General features: G+C 46.1%; 1 protein-coding gene across 1 annotated transcript in view; it reads left to right on the top strand.

Moving 5' to 3' along the window:
- LOC109922709 (segment polarity protein dishevelled homolog DVL-2-like) overlaps nt 1-16,360 on the top strand; it is a 49,284-nt gene extending 32,924 nt beyond the window's left edge. The window contains exons 15-18 of the mRNA XM_048620105.1: nt 7,912-8,037; nt 13,215-13,321; nt 15,739-15,765; nt 15,944-16,360. Coding sequence (XP_048476062.1) covers nt 7,912-8,037; nt 13,215-13,321; nt 15,739-15,765; nt 15,944-15,967 — 284 coding nt within the window. The 3' untranslated portion in view covers nt 15,968-16,360. The remainder of the gene's footprint in view (nt 1-7,911; nt 8,038-13,214; nt 13,322-15,738; nt 15,766-15,943) is intronic.
- Nucleotides 16,361-17,760: the final 1,400 nt, after the last annotated feature.

Genomic DNA, 17,760 nt, shown 5'->3' with positions numbered 1-17,760 from the left:
GTAGGGGCCTGGAGGAGGTGACACAGGTAGGGAGGGGGTGTAGGGGCTTGGAGGAGGTGGCACAGGTAGGGAGGGGGTGTAGGGGCCTGGAGGAGGTGACAGAGATAGGGAGGTTTTTGAAGGGATTTGAAACACATTTTGCCTGACTGTGACAGGCAGCATTGTGTGCTCTCATGGGTCACTGATCGTCTGTCCCCTGCAGCCGGTCTCCCCCTGTCCCTGAACCCAGGGCTGTTGGAGGTTTGCGCTGTTTTCCCCAGAAGGGGCCGGCCAATGCATTGGGCTCTGACCGGGTGGGCCGGAGCCACTTCCTGCTGGTACAACCGGCACAAATGAGTGTAATTGTTTCCTTGATAAAATAGAAGTTGACTTTTACATGAGCAATATTTTGATGAGATTAAGAACCCATGGTCTTGCTATCACAGTCTTGTCTGGTGGAAAGGATACTTAGCCAGCCCCACCCCCTAGAAGCAGTGTATTATAATTTAAGTAGCTTTTGTGGAGGTAGATCTACCTTGTGTATTGTAATGTCATGATAAACAAAAGCAATATGTCCAAACCTAATCCATTTCATTCAGGTTCTTTTCAAGCTATAGAAAAGTGTAGCAGAACACGTACTGATTGTGTATTTAAAATCTGTATGAATTACTCCATCATCTTCAGAAGCAGATGCCTTTCCCCTGCTTCCTGCATGATCCCATTGATCATCAACAGCATCTTCCTCAGCCATCATTTCACCACCATCCAAATCATTTCAGCAAAAACAAAATCATCTGTGCCATCAGGTGTGTTTCTGTCATGATTTAATGGCCTTCTGTGTTCTGATCTTACCTCAGGCCTCTGCAATCCATTCAGCCAGGATTGCAAACATCAGAGCCTGTACCTCCCTTGGTCAATGTTGTTTCCAGTCAGTCGTTCCACGTTTTTCTCAAACTACCCTTGAAGAAACTATTTGCAGGGGTGTCCTGTGGTTGAACAAGGCTAGTTGGACCACCAAGAATCACTGCCCATAAAGACACTTACCAATTTTCATAGAATGCTTTTTGTGGTGTATCTATTTGGATGCATCACAGCTTGGTACAGCAACTGCTCTGCCCTGGACCATAAGAAATTACAGAGCGTTGTGAACATAGCCCAGTCCATTGTGCAAACCAACCTTCCATCCATTAACTCCATCTACACTTCTCACTGCCTCGTAGAGGCAGCCAACATAATCAAAGACCCCTCCCACCCCAGTTATAATCTCTTCCAACCTCTTCTGTCAGGCAGAAGCTACAAAAGCTTAAACACACCCATACCAACGGATTCAAGAACAGCTTCTTCCCTGCTGTTACTAGATTTCTGGATGGACCTCTCAAATGTTAAATTTCATGTTGATCTCTCTCTCTGTGCACCTTCTCTGCAGCTGTAACGTTGCTTTCCTCACTCTGTCCTATCACCTTAATGCACTTTGTTTGGTATGATCTGCTTCTACTGCATGCAAAACACAACTTTGTATCATGTACCTAGGTATGGTGAAATAATAAATCAACGACAAGTGCGTTCTGACCATGCCCTAGTCAAAGAGGTGATCCCCCAGTCTGAATCTTCCCTCATCTGTCCCTCCTTCCCTTATTGTGAACATCACCAACCACTCCTTTTGGGAATTACTGATCTTGCTTAACACCAGCAGTTTAAACCTTGTGTTGAAACAATCTTTTGTTGAAATAAATTAAATAATCTTGCTCTGAATGAGAGTCGCACATGACTTGAAGCAGGAACTCTTGTTTCTCTCTCCACAGATGCTGCCAGACCAACTGAGTTCCTCCAGCAATTTCTCTCTCTCTCTCTCTCTCTCTCTCTGTGTGTGTGTGTGTGTTTGTGTAGCTTTGTCTTGTCTGATAAGCACAGTAGCTCGACGGTGATTCTGGTTCTTTCATTGCCAGTTGCCTTCATTAGCACCGGCTTTCTCTTCACAGCTGACAGGCTGGCCTGTTAAATTTCCAGAGTCTGCGCCACATCCCGAATGCAGTATCTCTTCTTTAGCCGGTGCTTCGATACAAATGGCTGAAAATGCAATAACTCTGTTGTCAGATTCTGTTGGGAGATCCTGTGGAATCTTGGTCTTCTGTTGCAGTGCAAAATTGTTTCTCTACAGAAACCTTCAGCACTATCCAGAGCTGGCTTTAAAAACCTGCATTCTGCTGTTTGTTTCAGGGAGAAGATTCTGATAGATCCTCAAGCAGCTGAGAGACCGTTTTCTGGCGATTTTTCACGGATGTGTTTTGCAACTTCATTTTGTCACGCACTAGGCTTCCCTCTGCTCGCTCATTTATTCCTGCTCGCTGGGTGGGAAGCTTAATCCCGTCTCAAAATGTTTTTCTTCCACATCTTTCTAGTTATTTGTCCACCGTATATTCTCGGTTTGAAATGTGCTGCGTATCGGTTGTCCTTCCTTAAGGCAACGTTGCCGAATTAGCGTGGGATTGGTGCACCCACTGAGGCAGGAGCCTTGACATCGCATGTTGACATGTGCAGACACAAGGGGCTGAATGGCCGCCTTTCGATGGTATGCCATTCAGGATCTTGTGCAGGCGGCGTTGGTGGTAATGCTCCAGTGTTTTTGAGGCATCTGCTGTCGACAGTCCACGTCCACCCGACGCTGCCTGCGTGAGATCCTGTGAGTCTGCTGAGTGGAAAGATGCACCAACACCAACACCAACACCAACATCCTCGACCAGGCCAATGTGCCAGCATCCAGGCACTGACCACCATTGCTCAGCTGTGATGGCCTGGGCCCATCGTTCACGTGACCGACACGAGGTCTCCCCGAGCAGGTGCTCTACTTTCCAGCTTTGAAACGGCAGGCAAGCCCCAGGTGGACAGAGGAAACGCTTCTGTGATACCCTCAAGGCCTTGCTAGGCAAGTACGTCTTTCCCACAGACACCTGGGAGTCACTGGCCCAAGATCATCCAAAGTGGAGGAGCAGCATCCGGGAAGGCGTCGAGCTCCTGGAACCTTGCTGCTAGGAAGAGAAATGGAAGCCGGGCGGAAACAGTGAAAGGAGCGACGCTCCACCCACCTCTTCCTGTGACCCACCACCTGCTCCAAGTGTTAACAGAGCCTGTGGTAGCACCATCAGTCTGTACAGCCCCCTACAGACTCACCCTGAGAGCAGAAGAGAGTCGTCTTTGTCTGCGAGGGACCACCAATAACGATGATCCAGAATCTGTCAAGTGGGTGTGAGATCGATTTGGTTTTGAGTTCACTGCCAAGCAGAGAGCTCGGATTTGTTTTGGCCAAATGTTAGGAATTAACTTGTGCACAAGACTGAATATTACTTGAGTATGTATGTGCTATTTCAATCAACAACTTTTAGAGCCTTAGATTGTCCCATCGCATCCTGGATCTATTCATGATCTTCAGCAACACAGAGAGTCAGAATAAGTAGATTTTTTCCTCGTTGGGAGGATGTTAGTAGTGGGGTGCTACAGGATTCAGTCCTCAGGCCCCAGCTATTTACAGTCAATACTGATGACTTAGATGTGGGGATAGCAGGTGCCGTAGCCAAATTTGCACTAAAATAGGTGGGAAAGTAAGTTGCAATAAAGAAGTTTACGAATGGATGTGGAGAGCTCAGGTGATTGGGCCAAACTTTAGCAGATGAACTTTAATGTGAATAAGGTCGGAGGAATGGAAAGGCACCTTATTATCTAAATGGAGAAACTTCTGAGTGCTACGGTGCAGAGGGATCTGGGTGTCCTCGTGCGCACGGTGCAGAAAACTAACATGCAGGTACAGCAGTGTAATAAAGAAGGCAGTGTTCACATCTGTTGCCAAAAGGACACAGTATGAAAGCTGGGAAGTTTTGCTGCAACTGTACAAGGCTTTGTCAGACCAGGCCTGGAGTGTTGCGTATAAATTTGGACCCTTACTTGACGAGTGGTGAAGAGTATTGAAGGTAGTTCAGAGGAAGTTTGCTAGATTGATTCCAGAGATGAGGGCTTTGTCTTATGAAGAGAGGTTGAGCAGTTTAGGCTGATACTAAGTTCAGAAGAATGAGAGGAGATCTGATTGAAGTATATGAGATGCTAAAGGGATTGACGAAGACATAGAGAGGATGTTCCCTTACCTGGAGGCTATTTTCCTAATCAGACTGTTCAGAGATGTTATTACACACCTCTGGAGCAGGTGGGACTTGAGCCCAGGCCCCTCTGGTTCAGGAGTAGGGACACTACCAGTGTACCACAAGAGAGTTCCCAAGAAGTGATAGGCTTTCTTTCTTTCACCTGCTTTCCTAATAAACCCGTTCAGAGCTTTTATTACATGCCCCTGGAGCAAGAGGGACTTGAACCCACGTCACTTAATGCAGGGGTGGGGAGAGGTGATAGATTTAGGATAAGGGGCAGATTTAAAACAGGTGAGGAGAAATGATTTCTCTCAAATGGTCGTGGAATTTACTACTCCAGAGTGCAGTTGGCACCAAGATGGTGAGTAAATTTGAGGAGGGGATAAGAGTTTTAATTAGTAATCTGTTGAAGGGTTATGGAGAGTAGGCAGGAAAATGAAGTTGATGCTGAGATGAGATCAGCCATGATCATATCAAACAACTGAATGCCTAATTCTGCTCCTTCTTCTTAATGTCTAGAAGATATTATTGAACATGAATTGTGTCACCAAAGCCTTCCGTTTTGCATTCATCAGGGCAAACACAACGCGAAAATTCAAACCATCGCAACAATTTTTGCTGTAGGGAAGAGATTTCCTCTAGTGTAAAATACGACATGTCTCACTTTTTAGCAAGATTCAAGATATACAGTCATAGAGCTGTACAGCATGGAAACAGACTCTTCGGTCCAACTTGTCCATGCCAACCAGATAACCCAAATTAATCTAGTCCTGTTTACCAACTTTTGGCCCATATCCCTCTAAGTCCTTCTTGTTCACATACCCATCCAGATGCCTTTTAAATGTTGTAATTTTACCATCTTCTACCACTTCCTCTGGCTGCTCATTCCATACACGCACCACCCTCTGTGTGAAACAGCTGCCCATTTAGATCGCTTTTAAATCTTTTCCCTCTCACCTTAAACCTTTGCCCCTCTAGTGTTGGGGTCCCCTACCCTGGGGAAAAGTATCTTGGCTATTCACCCTAGCCATGCTGCCCATGATGTTATAAAGCTCTATTAGCTCACCCCTCAGCCTCTGACACTCCAGGGAAAATAGCCCCAGCCCATTCAACCTCTCCCTATAGCTCAAACCTTCCAAACCCGGCAATATCTTTGTACGTCTTTTCTGAACTCTTTCAAGTTCCACATCTTTCCTAGAGCAGGGAGACCAGAATTGAATGCAGTGTTCCAAAAATGGCCTCACCAATGTCCTATATGACTGAGTGACTGCACTTTCAAAAGGTAACTGTATTTGTAATGTTGGGAGCAGCTTTTCCATGCACAGAAACCTCTCCACATCTACACTGCCAACTCTCATTAAGAATCTTCAATGTTTCAATAAGGTTTCTTATGTTTCTCAACTCCAGTGAGTACAGATACAACCTACTCAGCCTCTCATAGGAGAGTCCCCTCCATACCTGGGATCAGCCCAGTGAACCTTCTGTGTGCTCCCTCCGATGCTAGTATATCGATCTTTGCATGAAGGAACCAAACCTCTCTGCAGGTGTCGTCTCACTAGTGCCTTATATAGTTTTAGCAAGACTTTTTATACTCCATTCCCTTTGAAATAAAGGCCAGCATTCCACTTGCTGAGCTTGTGCATGAGCTTTTTTGCCCTTCAAGCACGAGGACCCCAATCCCCCTGTGCTGCAGTCTTTCTACATTTAAACAATATTAAGCTCCTCTACTCTTCCTGCCAAAGTGCATAACCTCACATTTCTGTATTCCACTAAGTTTTTGCCCAGTCAGCTGACCTGTCTATATCCCTCTGCATCGCAAACCAGACCTCCAGCCAACTGAGATAACGGACACCCCCCATGTACCGACAGCATAGCTTCAATTTCTGCTGAAACTGAGGTTACCGTGAAGGACTTTCCTTCCTCAACTTCTCCCCTCGCCTGAGGCATGATGACTCTCGGGTTAAACTCACTACCTGCCATCACTCTCTCTCTCTCTCTCTAATCAGTCCCATGGCCCTCTGGGACTGTGGTGACCATACCTCTTTCTTCTGATAATGCCCCTGTTTTTGTGTCATCCTCACTACTCGCCTTTCCACCTATTTTTGCGTCTTCCACAAACTTGGTGATAGTATGCTCGTTTCCCTGAAACAAGTCAGGTTGTAAAGATCGGTGGGCCCAGTGCTCATCCCTGTGGCACTCCCCTTGTTGGACGTTGTCAACCTGAACATGCCCCCTTTCATCCCAACTGCCTTCTATTTATTACCTTTTTCTGTGTGTGTTTTAATATGTGAACCCCATCACCATGGACTTCTATTAAGTAGCATTATGCCTGACACCTTATTGAACACCTTTCGGAAATCCAAATATTTTACATGAGTGTTTCCCTTTGTACTGCTTGTAGCCTCCCCCAAATAATGCCAGTAATTTTTTTGTTCAGGGTTTCCCCATCATTTAGTCATTTTGGAATACTGTTAGTGTCTTCCATAGTGAAGACTTGTGCAAAATATTTATTCATACCTCTTAACGTATCCTAAAGTTATGGACCAAACCAAATCCCCCTCAAAATATAAAAACCAAAAGAACTATGAATGCAGTAAATAGGAAATGAAAGCAGAAGTTGCTGGAAAAGCTCAGCAGGTCTGGCAGCATCTGTGGAGAAGGAAGGGTCACTCAACCCAAAACATTAGCCTGATTTCTCTCCACAGGTGCTGCCAGACCTGCTGAGATTTTGCAACAATTTCTGTTTCTGCCCCTCGTAATATATTCAGAAGATTGTCTAGACCCTAAGTTTTTTTTCTTATTTTAAAGGTAAGTGTGTAAGGTGTTGTGTTCCAGATGTAATTGAATTAGTCAACCTACTCACCATTAAGTAAAACACGCTTGATTCATACACTATAATTATAATTAAAATACAACAAAAGAAAGAAGAACTTAACTCTATGGAAACCTTAACAGAATAATAGATTATTTAACTGCTAAGCAGTAACTGTTCCAATATAGTAACATCCCATAAACACACCCTTGACAAAGGGAAATTCGGTAAAACAGATTGTGTCACAGGCGATTCTAGCAGCAGGAAGAGAACCCTCAGTTTTTTAGCTGTAACAGAGAGGGAAAAACAGCCTCTGTGTCCAGCTTCAAGACCCCAGCAAATGCTACTAACAGACTAAAACTGAAAATTGTGATTCTGCAGGAGCCTGCCCCCACCCATTCAGGCTGCTTCTATTGTTCCAACTTTTTTTAAAAAAAAAGCCCGAGATCTCTCAAACTGTTTACTTAATGGGCTCTCAATAGCCAACTCAGTTACCTCTGATTTAAAACCTCTCTTCAAAACAAAAACAGGACAAAATATGCCTCTTAATGCCATAGTATCGTCAGACTAAGTTCCCCATTATTATTTGCCCAGTCTCATTCTCTAAGGGACTGGTGTTCACTTTGCTCTTTTTCTTCTCTTCTATGTATTTAAAGAAGCTTTTACTGTTCTCTTTTAGGTTACTTGCTAGTTTGTTTACTTCCTTCCTCCATCATTTCTTTGGTTACCTTGTATTGTTAAAACTCTCCCAGTCCCTCTTGTTTGGCCCCAAAATTGACCACATTGTTTTGTCTTTCAAGTTGTTTCTTAGGAATTAAGAGGCAGCCGTCTGGCTGTAAAAGTTCTCTCCCATTCTCTCACTCTCATTCTCTCTCTTTCACACTCTCTCACTCACTGACTTTCTCAAACTCTCTCACTCACTCTATCACACTCTACCACTCTCACTCACCTAACTCACTCTCCCTCTCTCCCTCTCTCTCTCCCCTGCAGCCAATGTATACACAGTGTGTGGAACACACCTCGACTCTGGCTGGTGTCTGGACAAGGGAATTTACTGCAGGGAAGAGTGCAGCCAGCAGCTGGGGGTGACAGCCAAACCAGGAGACAAAGCTGGAGGTACTGAGATAATTTCTGGAAGTGGGTCTGGGTTCCTCCGGGAGGGTGTGAGGCTCACTGCTAAGGCTGGAGTCTGCATCTGAGTCTTTGGTGGCTGCTATGTGGGAGGGGTAACAATTGGCAAGGCACAGGGAACCAGTGCGAGTAGACTGAGCTAGGCAGAACAGAGGCTGGGGAAGAGTGAGATCTCTGGTGACATTGTCACCTTCATAGTTTTAAGTTGATACAATACAGTCATAGAGCTGTTCAGCATGGAAACAGACCCTTCGGCCCAACTCATCCATGCCGACCAGATATCCTATATTAATCTGGTCCCTTTGCCATCATTGGCCCACATGCCTCTAAACTCTTCCTATTCGTCCATCCAGATGCCTTTTAAATACTGTAGTTGTACAAGCCTCCACACAGCTTGTTCCACATATGCACCGCCCTCTGTGAAAAGTTGGTCCTTGAGTCCCTTTTTATATCTTTCCCCTGTCATCTTTAACGTATGCCTTCTAGGTTTGGACTTCCCTACCCTTGGCAATTCACCCTATCCATGCCCCTGATGATTTTATAAACCTCTGTAAGGTCACCCCTCAGTCTCCGACGCTCCAGGGAAGTGTCAGAGACTGAGTCCCAGCCTATTCAGCCTCCCCCTATAGCTTAAACCCTCTAAACCTGCAACATCCTTGTAAATCTTTTCTGAACCCTGTCAAGTTTTACAACATCCCTCCTATAACAGGGAGACCAGAATTGAATGCAGTATTCCAAAAGTGGCCTAACCAATGTCCTGTACAGTTGCAACATGACCTCCCAACTCCTATACTCAATGCACTGACCAATGAAAGCAAGCGTACCAAATGCCGCCTTCACTGCTATGAGTCTGCACTCTTGTACCATGCCAGGGGACTGCCTCACGGGGTGCTAGATATGGAAAGCACATCCTCATCTGTTTGGGTAGTGAATCTTCCTGAAAGGCAGACTGTTGAGTCTGCAGCTTGAAGGGAACCATTCTGATCACAAGACTGACTAGGAAACACTCCTGCTGCCTATAATCAGGTGTTCTGGCAAGTTGGTGCTCTGCCTGTGTGGCTGTGTAATGAACACACTGACCCTTGGAGTATGCCTCGCTGCTGAAGCTTCTGGGTGGGGATGAGTGTGTGCGTAGGACTACACATGCCACTCTCGCACTCACCAATGTACCCCCTTGCACACCAACATACACACACACACCCCTCCCCTACCCACACACACAAAACGAGTGAAGCCAGGGGGAGGTGATGGCCCCGTGGTATTATCGCTGTGCTGTTAATCCAGAGACCCTGATAACGTTGTGGGGACCAGGGTTCGAATCCTGGTGCAACTTGAATTCAATAAAAATCTGGAATTAAGAATCTAAACAATGGCCATGAATCCATTATTGATTGTCAGAACCCATCTGATTCATTAACATCCTTTAGGGAAGGAAACTGCCATCCTTACCTGGCCTGGCCGACATGTGACTCCAAACCCACGGCAATGTGGTTGTCTCTTATACTGCCATCCTAACAATAAATGCTGGCCTAGCCAGCGATGCCCCACATCCTGTGAATAAGTTTTTTTTTTTAAGTTTCTGACCGAGTAGACCTGCTGTATATAATATAGCCCTCGGGAGGTGACCCTGGGGCTGCTGGGGTCGACTCTGGATTTGGAGTCAGTTGGTATTTGTGTTGAATGGCCAGCAGGTGGCAGATGCAGATCATTGTGGGGAAGGACATTGCAACAGCACAAGTTGAAGTCTTAATGGAATCGTTCACAGCGCTGAGATTTGAGAGGATAATTAGAAAGCTACTCATTTCTTTTGGGGTAGGAAGAGCAAGGCAGCAGAACCTTCATAATCAGAGCCCAGCCCTTTGGTTGGGAGTGGGGGTGCTTCAATGCCTGTCCTGTTTGAGGAAGTTAAGATCAGAAATCTGGTCTCATTCCATGCCAGGGAGTGCTGCACTGTAGGAGGGGAATGTTAAACTGAGGTGCTGTTGGGCTGAACGCCTACTGAGAGAGGTCAGGGCAAGTGGTGTTGCAGAATCCCACCAACTGTGGCCTGAGAGGGTCGATTCATCCACTTACCCAGTTACTGCCGCACCCCTCATAAACATCTCATTTCCCTTGGCCACTCCTCCCCAGTTCATCTTGCTCTTTCAGAGAATCTCTACATGGAAGCAGGCCATTTGGCCCATGGAACTCGCACCTTCGCACCTACCCACCAACCCTACCCAGCCCCATCCCCTATCCCAGTGACCTTGCGTTTGCCATGGCCAATCCACCTAGCCTGGACACTATGGGCAGATTTCCCACGGCCAATCCAAACCTACACACCTTTGGACTGTGGGAGGGACCCAGAGGAAACCCGCGTAGAGATGGGGAGAATGTGCAAACTCCACACAGACAGCTGCCCGAGGTTGGGATCAAACCCAGGTCCCTGGCCCTGTGAGGGTAGCAGTGCTAACCACTGAGCCACCATGCCGCTCCAAATCATTTCCGTCCCCCCACCACCCCTTGCGGCAACCACCTTGTACTCTTTGGATGTTTAATCCTGGCTTCCAGCGTGAGTTGTGTTGATCATCCCCAACATTAGGAGGAAACAGATACCTGTTGCACTGGTTTGATGGTGTGGCAAATACTGGCAGTATTGGCAACTTATTTTATTCGTTCATGTGAGGTGGGCATCCCTGGCCAGTATTTGTTGCCCATCCCTAATTGGCCTTGAACTGAGTGCCTTGCTCGGGCCATTCTGAAGGATAGTTAAGAGTTAACCCCGTTGGCCTGTGGGTCTGGAGTCACTTGTAAGGCTAAGACCAGCAGATTTCCTTCTGTCAATGACATAGTGAAGCCGCTGGATTTTTACAACAATCACACGTTGGTTCTGTGATCATCAATAGACTTTTAATTCCCAGGTGTTTATTGAATTTGTGTCCCATGCTCCATCAAACGCAGATTCCCCCGACCGTTACCTGGCTGCATGGGTTACTAGTCCAGCAACAAATTCACTATCTCCGCCCTGTGTGATTGGAAAATGCATAAAAACAGTCTGCAGACAGCCCTCTGGGTTCCACAAGGAGGAGCCCAGCTCGAATCCAGAAGTCTGTGTCTGTTTGGCTGGTCTCCAGGGGAGTTGCGTTAAGATGACATGTGTCTGAGATGTCAGTGCTGTCGCTGTTTTAATTTGACAGGGGCCCTTACAATACAAACCAGCAGAGCCGCATTGTTCCACCCCAACTCCGTTTGCAGATCCGGGAACTGTTTGGCACGCAAACCAGGTCCCTGGTGAAACGTTGTCTCAGAATTGTGAATAATATCTCCCCTCCCCCTCCCCCGACCACTCCCGTCAGTCTGGGCCTGGCTGTCTTCCCTGTGGCTGGGTCATTAAGGTTAGCTGGCCATGTGCAACTTCAACCCCCGGTCACATTTGCCATCCACTCAGATTTTCTAAATCTCGTTCATCCCATCCTGAGCATAACCCTTTTGCGTTTTACAATTTGCTGCGTTGCTTTTCAAAGAGCCTGGGCACATGTGCCAGACTCCTGGGCACTCAGGCAGAGTGGGCGACCCTGTCTCATGGGCATGGTGACTCAGTGGTTAGCGCTGCTGCCCTTGCAGGGCCGGGGACCCGGGTTCGATTCCACCCTCGGGTGAATGTCTGTGTGGAGTTTGCACATTCTCCCCATGTCTGTGTGGGTTTCCTCCGGGTGCTCCGGTTTCCTCCCACAGTCCAAAGATGTGCAGGTTAGGGTGGATTGGCCGTGCTAAATTGTCCCATAGTGCCCAGGGATGTGCAGGCTAGGGTGGATTGGCCGTGCTAAATTGCCCCTAGTGTCCAGGATGTGTAGATTAGGTGAGTTAGCCATGGGAAAATATAGTGTTACAGGGATGGGGTAGGAGGCTGGGTCTGGGTGGGATGCTGTTTGGAGGATTGGTGTGGACTTGATGGGCCTAATGGCCTCTATCTGCACTGTAAGGATTCCATGGTGATCTTTCAGGAAGTGCCCTGGCAAACATTATCTCTCCCAACAGCAAATACAAACTGACTGTCTGCTCGCTTTCATTCTTGTTTGTGTGGGAGCTTGCTTTGTACTGAATGGCTGTTGCGTTTCATACAACCACACTTCAACAAAGTATTTTATTGGGTGTAAAATGTTTTAGGAAGACCTGTGTCTATGAAAAACGTAACAAATACAATTTTTCCCTTTTGAATTGAAATAGACAAGCGAGTGAGATTGAGGTACAATGTAAATGAATGGCAGAACAGTAATTGGATGGGTTGAATGGACTCATGTTCTACATCCACACATGTGCAGTGACTTGGTTATTTTGGTATGAGCTGGGTCATGTTAGCACCTGCTTTGGTGGACATTCTGTGTGTGTGTGTGTGTAACACTGGCAGCTATTTTCCAGTGTCTGGTGTTAATCTGAGGTCACCTTTGCAAATTGTCACGTGCCTTTTGCAGGAGCAGGTTCTATTTATGGCAGCCAGAGATTGGTTTCCTCTGCGTCTGGCATAACAAGGTCAACTCGTGGTGAGAAAAATGGCTGAGTGGTGAATGACTCTTTGAATAATGTTACTTGTGGTAATTTAAGTTATTCCTGGTTTTAGATTCCTCTGAACACAATGCCCAGAGTATTATGATACAATGGGACCAATATCACTTTACAGTTTACTTGGTCTCGTTGTAAACCAGACAAGCTTTGCTCCTTGAGGTTTTGTGTAAGTGTATGGAGCACAGAGACACAGGCCTAATGTTTCTGCTCCATGCACAACCCTCCTCCCACCCTTTCTTCATCCCATCCTATCAAAACATTCCTCCTGTTCTTTTCTCCCTTGCGTGTTTATGAACAGTATCAACGCTGTTCACTTTGACCACTCCCCGTGGGAGCGAGATCCAAGTTCTCCTCACTTTGTCCTCATTGGATGTATCAGGAATTGACCTTGTATTTAAGGTGGTCTCATGAGGCGATGGTAGGATCCCGTAACTCTGAGCTCGAAGCTCTGAAACTGAGTCCCACTCCAGGACTTGATAGCCAAGGTTTTTCGCTGAGATTAGTCACGAGCAGCTCTGTGCTCTATGCTCTGTTCCCCAGGACGCACATCAACTGTGCCTGGAGGACCATTGGCTCAGTGAATGACACTCTGATCTGCCTGAAACTTGTTGGTCTTCCAGAGCAGGGATTTGACCCCAACCGAGTGCTGCAGACTGGTACATTCGAAGGTCCAGGACTACATGCTGAGGGACGCACTAAAGCTTGGGGCAGCTACCACCAAGGCACGGTAGGGAAAGACCACCATCTGAGGTCTTTATGCTAAAGTTAAGTGGGAGTCCGTTCAGTTATCGGACCCTCCTGGTGCCTCAAATGTCCGACTCCTACAAATCTTCTCTGTTTCGATAAGATCGCCTCTCATTTCTATAAACAGAAAACCAAAAGAACTGCGGATGCTGGAAATCAGAAATAAAAACAGAAATTGCTGAAAAGGCATCTGCGGGAGAGAAATTTGGAGTTAATGTTTTGGGTCCAGTGACCTTCCCCAAAACACTGTTAACTCTGATTTCTCTCCACAGATGCTACCAGACCTGCTGGGCTATTCCAGCAATTTCTGTTTTTGTTGCTATAAATACAGACTTTGGTTAATGTGTAGAGTGGTCCAGGAATGAGGGCCATCTGTTATTGGGACAGGAACTGTGAAACCAGATTATTCTGATTGTTATTTATTATGGTAGAACTTATATAATTAATGGTAGGGTCTTGGGTAGTGTGGTAGAACAGAGAAACCTAGGGGTTCAGGTACATAATTCTTTTAAGTTTGCATCATATGTAGGCAGGGTGGTTAAGAAGGCATTTAGCACACTTGCCTTCATTGCTCAGTCCTTTGAGTATAGGAGTTGGGAAGTCATTTTGAGGCTATACAGGACATTGGTGAGGCCTCTTCTGGAGGACTGTGTCCAGTTCTGGTCACCCTGTTATAGGAAGGATATTATTAAACTGGAGAGGGTTCAGAAGAGATTTACCAGGATGTTGCCAGGAATGGAGGGTTTGAGTTATAAGGAGAGGCTGGATCATTGAATCCCTACAGTGTTGAAACAGTCCATTCAACCAATCGAGTCCACATCAACCCTCTGAACACCATCCCAACCAGATCCCCGCCCCACTGCTCTATCCCTGTAACCCTGAATTTCCCATGGCTAACCCACCCAACCTGCACATCCCTAGACACTATGGGGCAATTTAGCATGGCCAATCCACCCTAACCTGCACATCTTTGGACTGTGGGAGGAAACCGGAGCACCCGGAGGAAACCCACGCAGACGAGGAGAATGTGCAAACTCCACACAGCTGGTTGTCCGAGGGTGGGATCGATCCCGGGTCTCTGGCGCCGTGACGCATCAGTGGTAACCATAGGGTGGGACTTTTTTCCCTGGAGCGTCGGAGGTTGAGGGGAGATTTATAAAATCATGACGGGCATAGATAAGGTGAATGGCTGGTGTCTTTTCCCGAGGGTGGGGGATTTCAAGACTAGGGGCGCATCTTTAAGGTGAGAGAGAGATTTAAAAAGACTTGAGGGGCAAATTTTTTTACATAGCGAGTCGTTTGTGTGTGGAATGCACTTCCAGAGGAAGTGATGGATGTGGGTGCAGTTACAACTTTAAAAAGACATTTGGATAAGTACATGAATAGGAAAGGTTTGGAAGGATATGGGCCGGGAACAGGCAAGTGGGACTGGTTTATTTTGGGATTATGGACTGGTTGGACCAAAGGTCTGTTTTGGTGCCTGTATGACTTTATGGCTCTTCCGAGCAGAGGGGATGAAGGGAAAATGTAATTGAGGTGTTCACGAGGGACGGATTAAACTGTTTCCAGTGGCAGGGAAGTCAGTTACCACAGAACACATTGAAGTAAACCAGAGGAGGCAATTCAGAGAGTTGGTTTTGAACACAGCACGTTTTTGTGATCTAGAATATGTTGCCCGGAAGCAGATGCCTTAGGAATTCTTGGCAGTGAATTAAATAAAGGGGAGGGGGGAGGGTGGAATTGCAAAACTATGGGGGCAAGCGGGGGTGGGGGGAAACAAGTGAGCTCTGTCAGAGGCATGATGAGTTCAGTACATTCCTGTGTGTCATTATTCTTTGATTGGGAGACCATTGAGGGTGATTAGAAACCTTTCCCATTAACATACCGGCAACACTGATACCTGTAGTGTCTCGTATTTTGGTTCTGACCCTCCAGGGAGAGGCAAGAAACATCTTGCTGAGCAGCCTGTGATGGAAGGTACAGAGGTAGATGGGGAGGGAAGGATAGACTGAGATGGAAGTGGTTTTGGTCTGAGAGAGGGGAGGCAGTGGGGCAGGGGAATTGATTTCTGGCTCTGTATGGTTTGTTCAGGTGCGACCTGGTGCCCCAAAATTTTGTTGACTTTTACTGCTGGCCGAACCCAGAGGACCGGATGTGTTTGTCGCTGTAAACATGAGACACAAACACTTTCGACAAGCCAGCTGAAGAGAAGTTCTGGTTTTGAGTGGATGACTTAGGAAACGAAACTGAAAGCCAAAAATCACCCTGAGAGTTTAAATGTGATTAATAAAAAAAAAAAATTCTCAGGAGCATTTCAACAGAAAAACAAGTTGGGAGTCTTTTTTTAAGCCATCAATATTTTAATAAATGGTTATTTCTATATATTTTTCCCTTATTTAGGAGGAATTAACCATAATTGCCCCATTGGTAAGTGATGACTGACTAGAACGGTCAGCTTTTACATGACTGTCCAAGGGTCAGCGCTGAGGGAGCGCCGCGCTGTCGGAGGGTCAGCGCTGAGGGAGCGCCGCGCTGTCGGAGGGTCAGCGCTGAGGGAGCAGGCACTGTTGGAAGTCCTTAATTGCTGGAAATCCTGGCTTTGCAGGTGACTGTGGGGGACTTGAGCTGATGGTTACCTAGCAACCCTCTCTGGACTTGGTTTCTGTTTTACAAACCGAGGGAATCAAAAGAAACAGAAACTCAATACCTCCAGTAAAGCACTCTCTTGCTCAGTTGAAGTTCTTGGGAACCTGATAAATTTCCCACACCTCAGTATTTGGACTAACTTACCAACCCAAATGAAGCCTTATTTTGCGGATCTTCCACTAGACTTTACAAATTGATTTTGTCGATTTTAAAAAAAAACAATACAATTTGCAGTAATCTCACAGTCCATCGTTTCAGAATGTATTGGCCAATCGCAGCAAAAATCCTTGGAGAAACACAGTAGGTCTGGCAGCATCTGAAAAAACACTGACACTGTTTTTGTGGAGAAATGTGATGGTATGTGTTCTTAAAAGTGCTGATTAAAAACACTCTACATGGAATCTCAATGTGATTTGACTCTGTTGGTTACCTTAACAAAACTCCAACATCATCTTTACCATTGCTGGGCGTTCCAAGCCACTTTGAGGACATTGTAAGAACATAAGAAAGGTTGGAAAATTACCAAAACATTTGACACTGAGCCACATAAACGATATTTAGACAGGTGACTGAAAGCTGTGTCAAACATGTTTTTTGGAGCATCTTGGAGCCGTGAGAAGTTTAGGGGGAGGGATTTCCAGAGCTAGAGGACCAGGCAGCTAAAGGCATAGCCCCCAATGGAAATCTGAGGATGCTGTCGGGGATGGATTTGAAGGACAGCAGGGATCTGGGAGGCTTGTAACACTGGACAAGGTCACAGAGATTGGGTCAGACCTATGGAGGGATTTAGAAACAAAAATGAGTGCTTTGACACTCAGGTGTTTCCAGATTACGTTCCGATGTCAGTCAGCATGGGGCTGAGAGGGGATTTGGCATAGAGAAAGACATACAGTCACACAGCACGGAAACAGACCCTTTGGTCCAACCAGTCCATGTCAAACATCATCCCAAACTAAACCAGCCCCATCTCCCTCCTCCTGGCTCGTACCCCTCTAAACCATTCCTTTCATGAACTTATTCAAATGTATTTTAAACACTGTAACTGTACACATCCGTCACTTCCTCTGGCAGTTCATTCCACACTCTGTGTTAAAAATTTGCCCTTCGTATCTTTTTTAAATCTCTCCCCTTCACCTTAAAAATGTGACCCCCTAGTCTTGAAATCCCTTGCCCAAGGGAAAAGACACCTACAATTAACCTTACCCCATATTATTTTATAAACTTCAATAGGTCGCCTCTCAACCACCTACGCCCCAGTGAAATAAGTCCCAGCCTATCCAGTCTTTCTTTATAACTCAAACCTTCCAAACCCAGCAACATCCTGGCAAGTCTCTTCTGAACCCTCTCCAGCTTCATAACGTCCTCCCTATAACTGGACAACCAGAAATGGACACAGTATTCCAGAAGAGGCCTTTTTTTTATTATTAAAGTAATCTTTGATCCCAAAGGACTGTCTGAGGAGGAGGAAGGTCAGGGTTGATTTCAAAATAAAATAATTTCTTGTCTTGCTGCTTCTGATAAAAATGAGAGGAAATTTTGTATGGCCTTCGATGGCTGCTCCACCATTGCAATTGGTTGTAGCCTATCCTTGGCTACAATCTCTCTCCCTCCTGCTTTGCATGGCCCTTGAGATAAGCCAACTGGACTGAGAGAAAAATATTTTTCTTTGGGCAGAGAGATAGCAAGCACTGATGCAAGGTGATTAGAGTCATAAAGCTGTATAGCATGGAAACAGACCGTACAGTCCAACCCGTCCATGCTGACCAAACATCCTAA

This window comes from Rhincodon typus, chromosome 45 (genome assembly GCF_021869965.1).
Source record: "Rhincodon typus isolate 14 chromosome 45, sRhiTyp1.1, whole genome shotgun sequence".
Lineage (NCBI taxonomy): Eukaryota > Metazoa > Chordata > Chondrichthyes > Orectolobiformes > Rhincodontidae > Rhincodon > Rhincodon typus.
The sequence above is the reverse complement of the archived record's forward strand: the minus strand, read 5'-3'. Positions and strand labels throughout refer to the sequence as shown.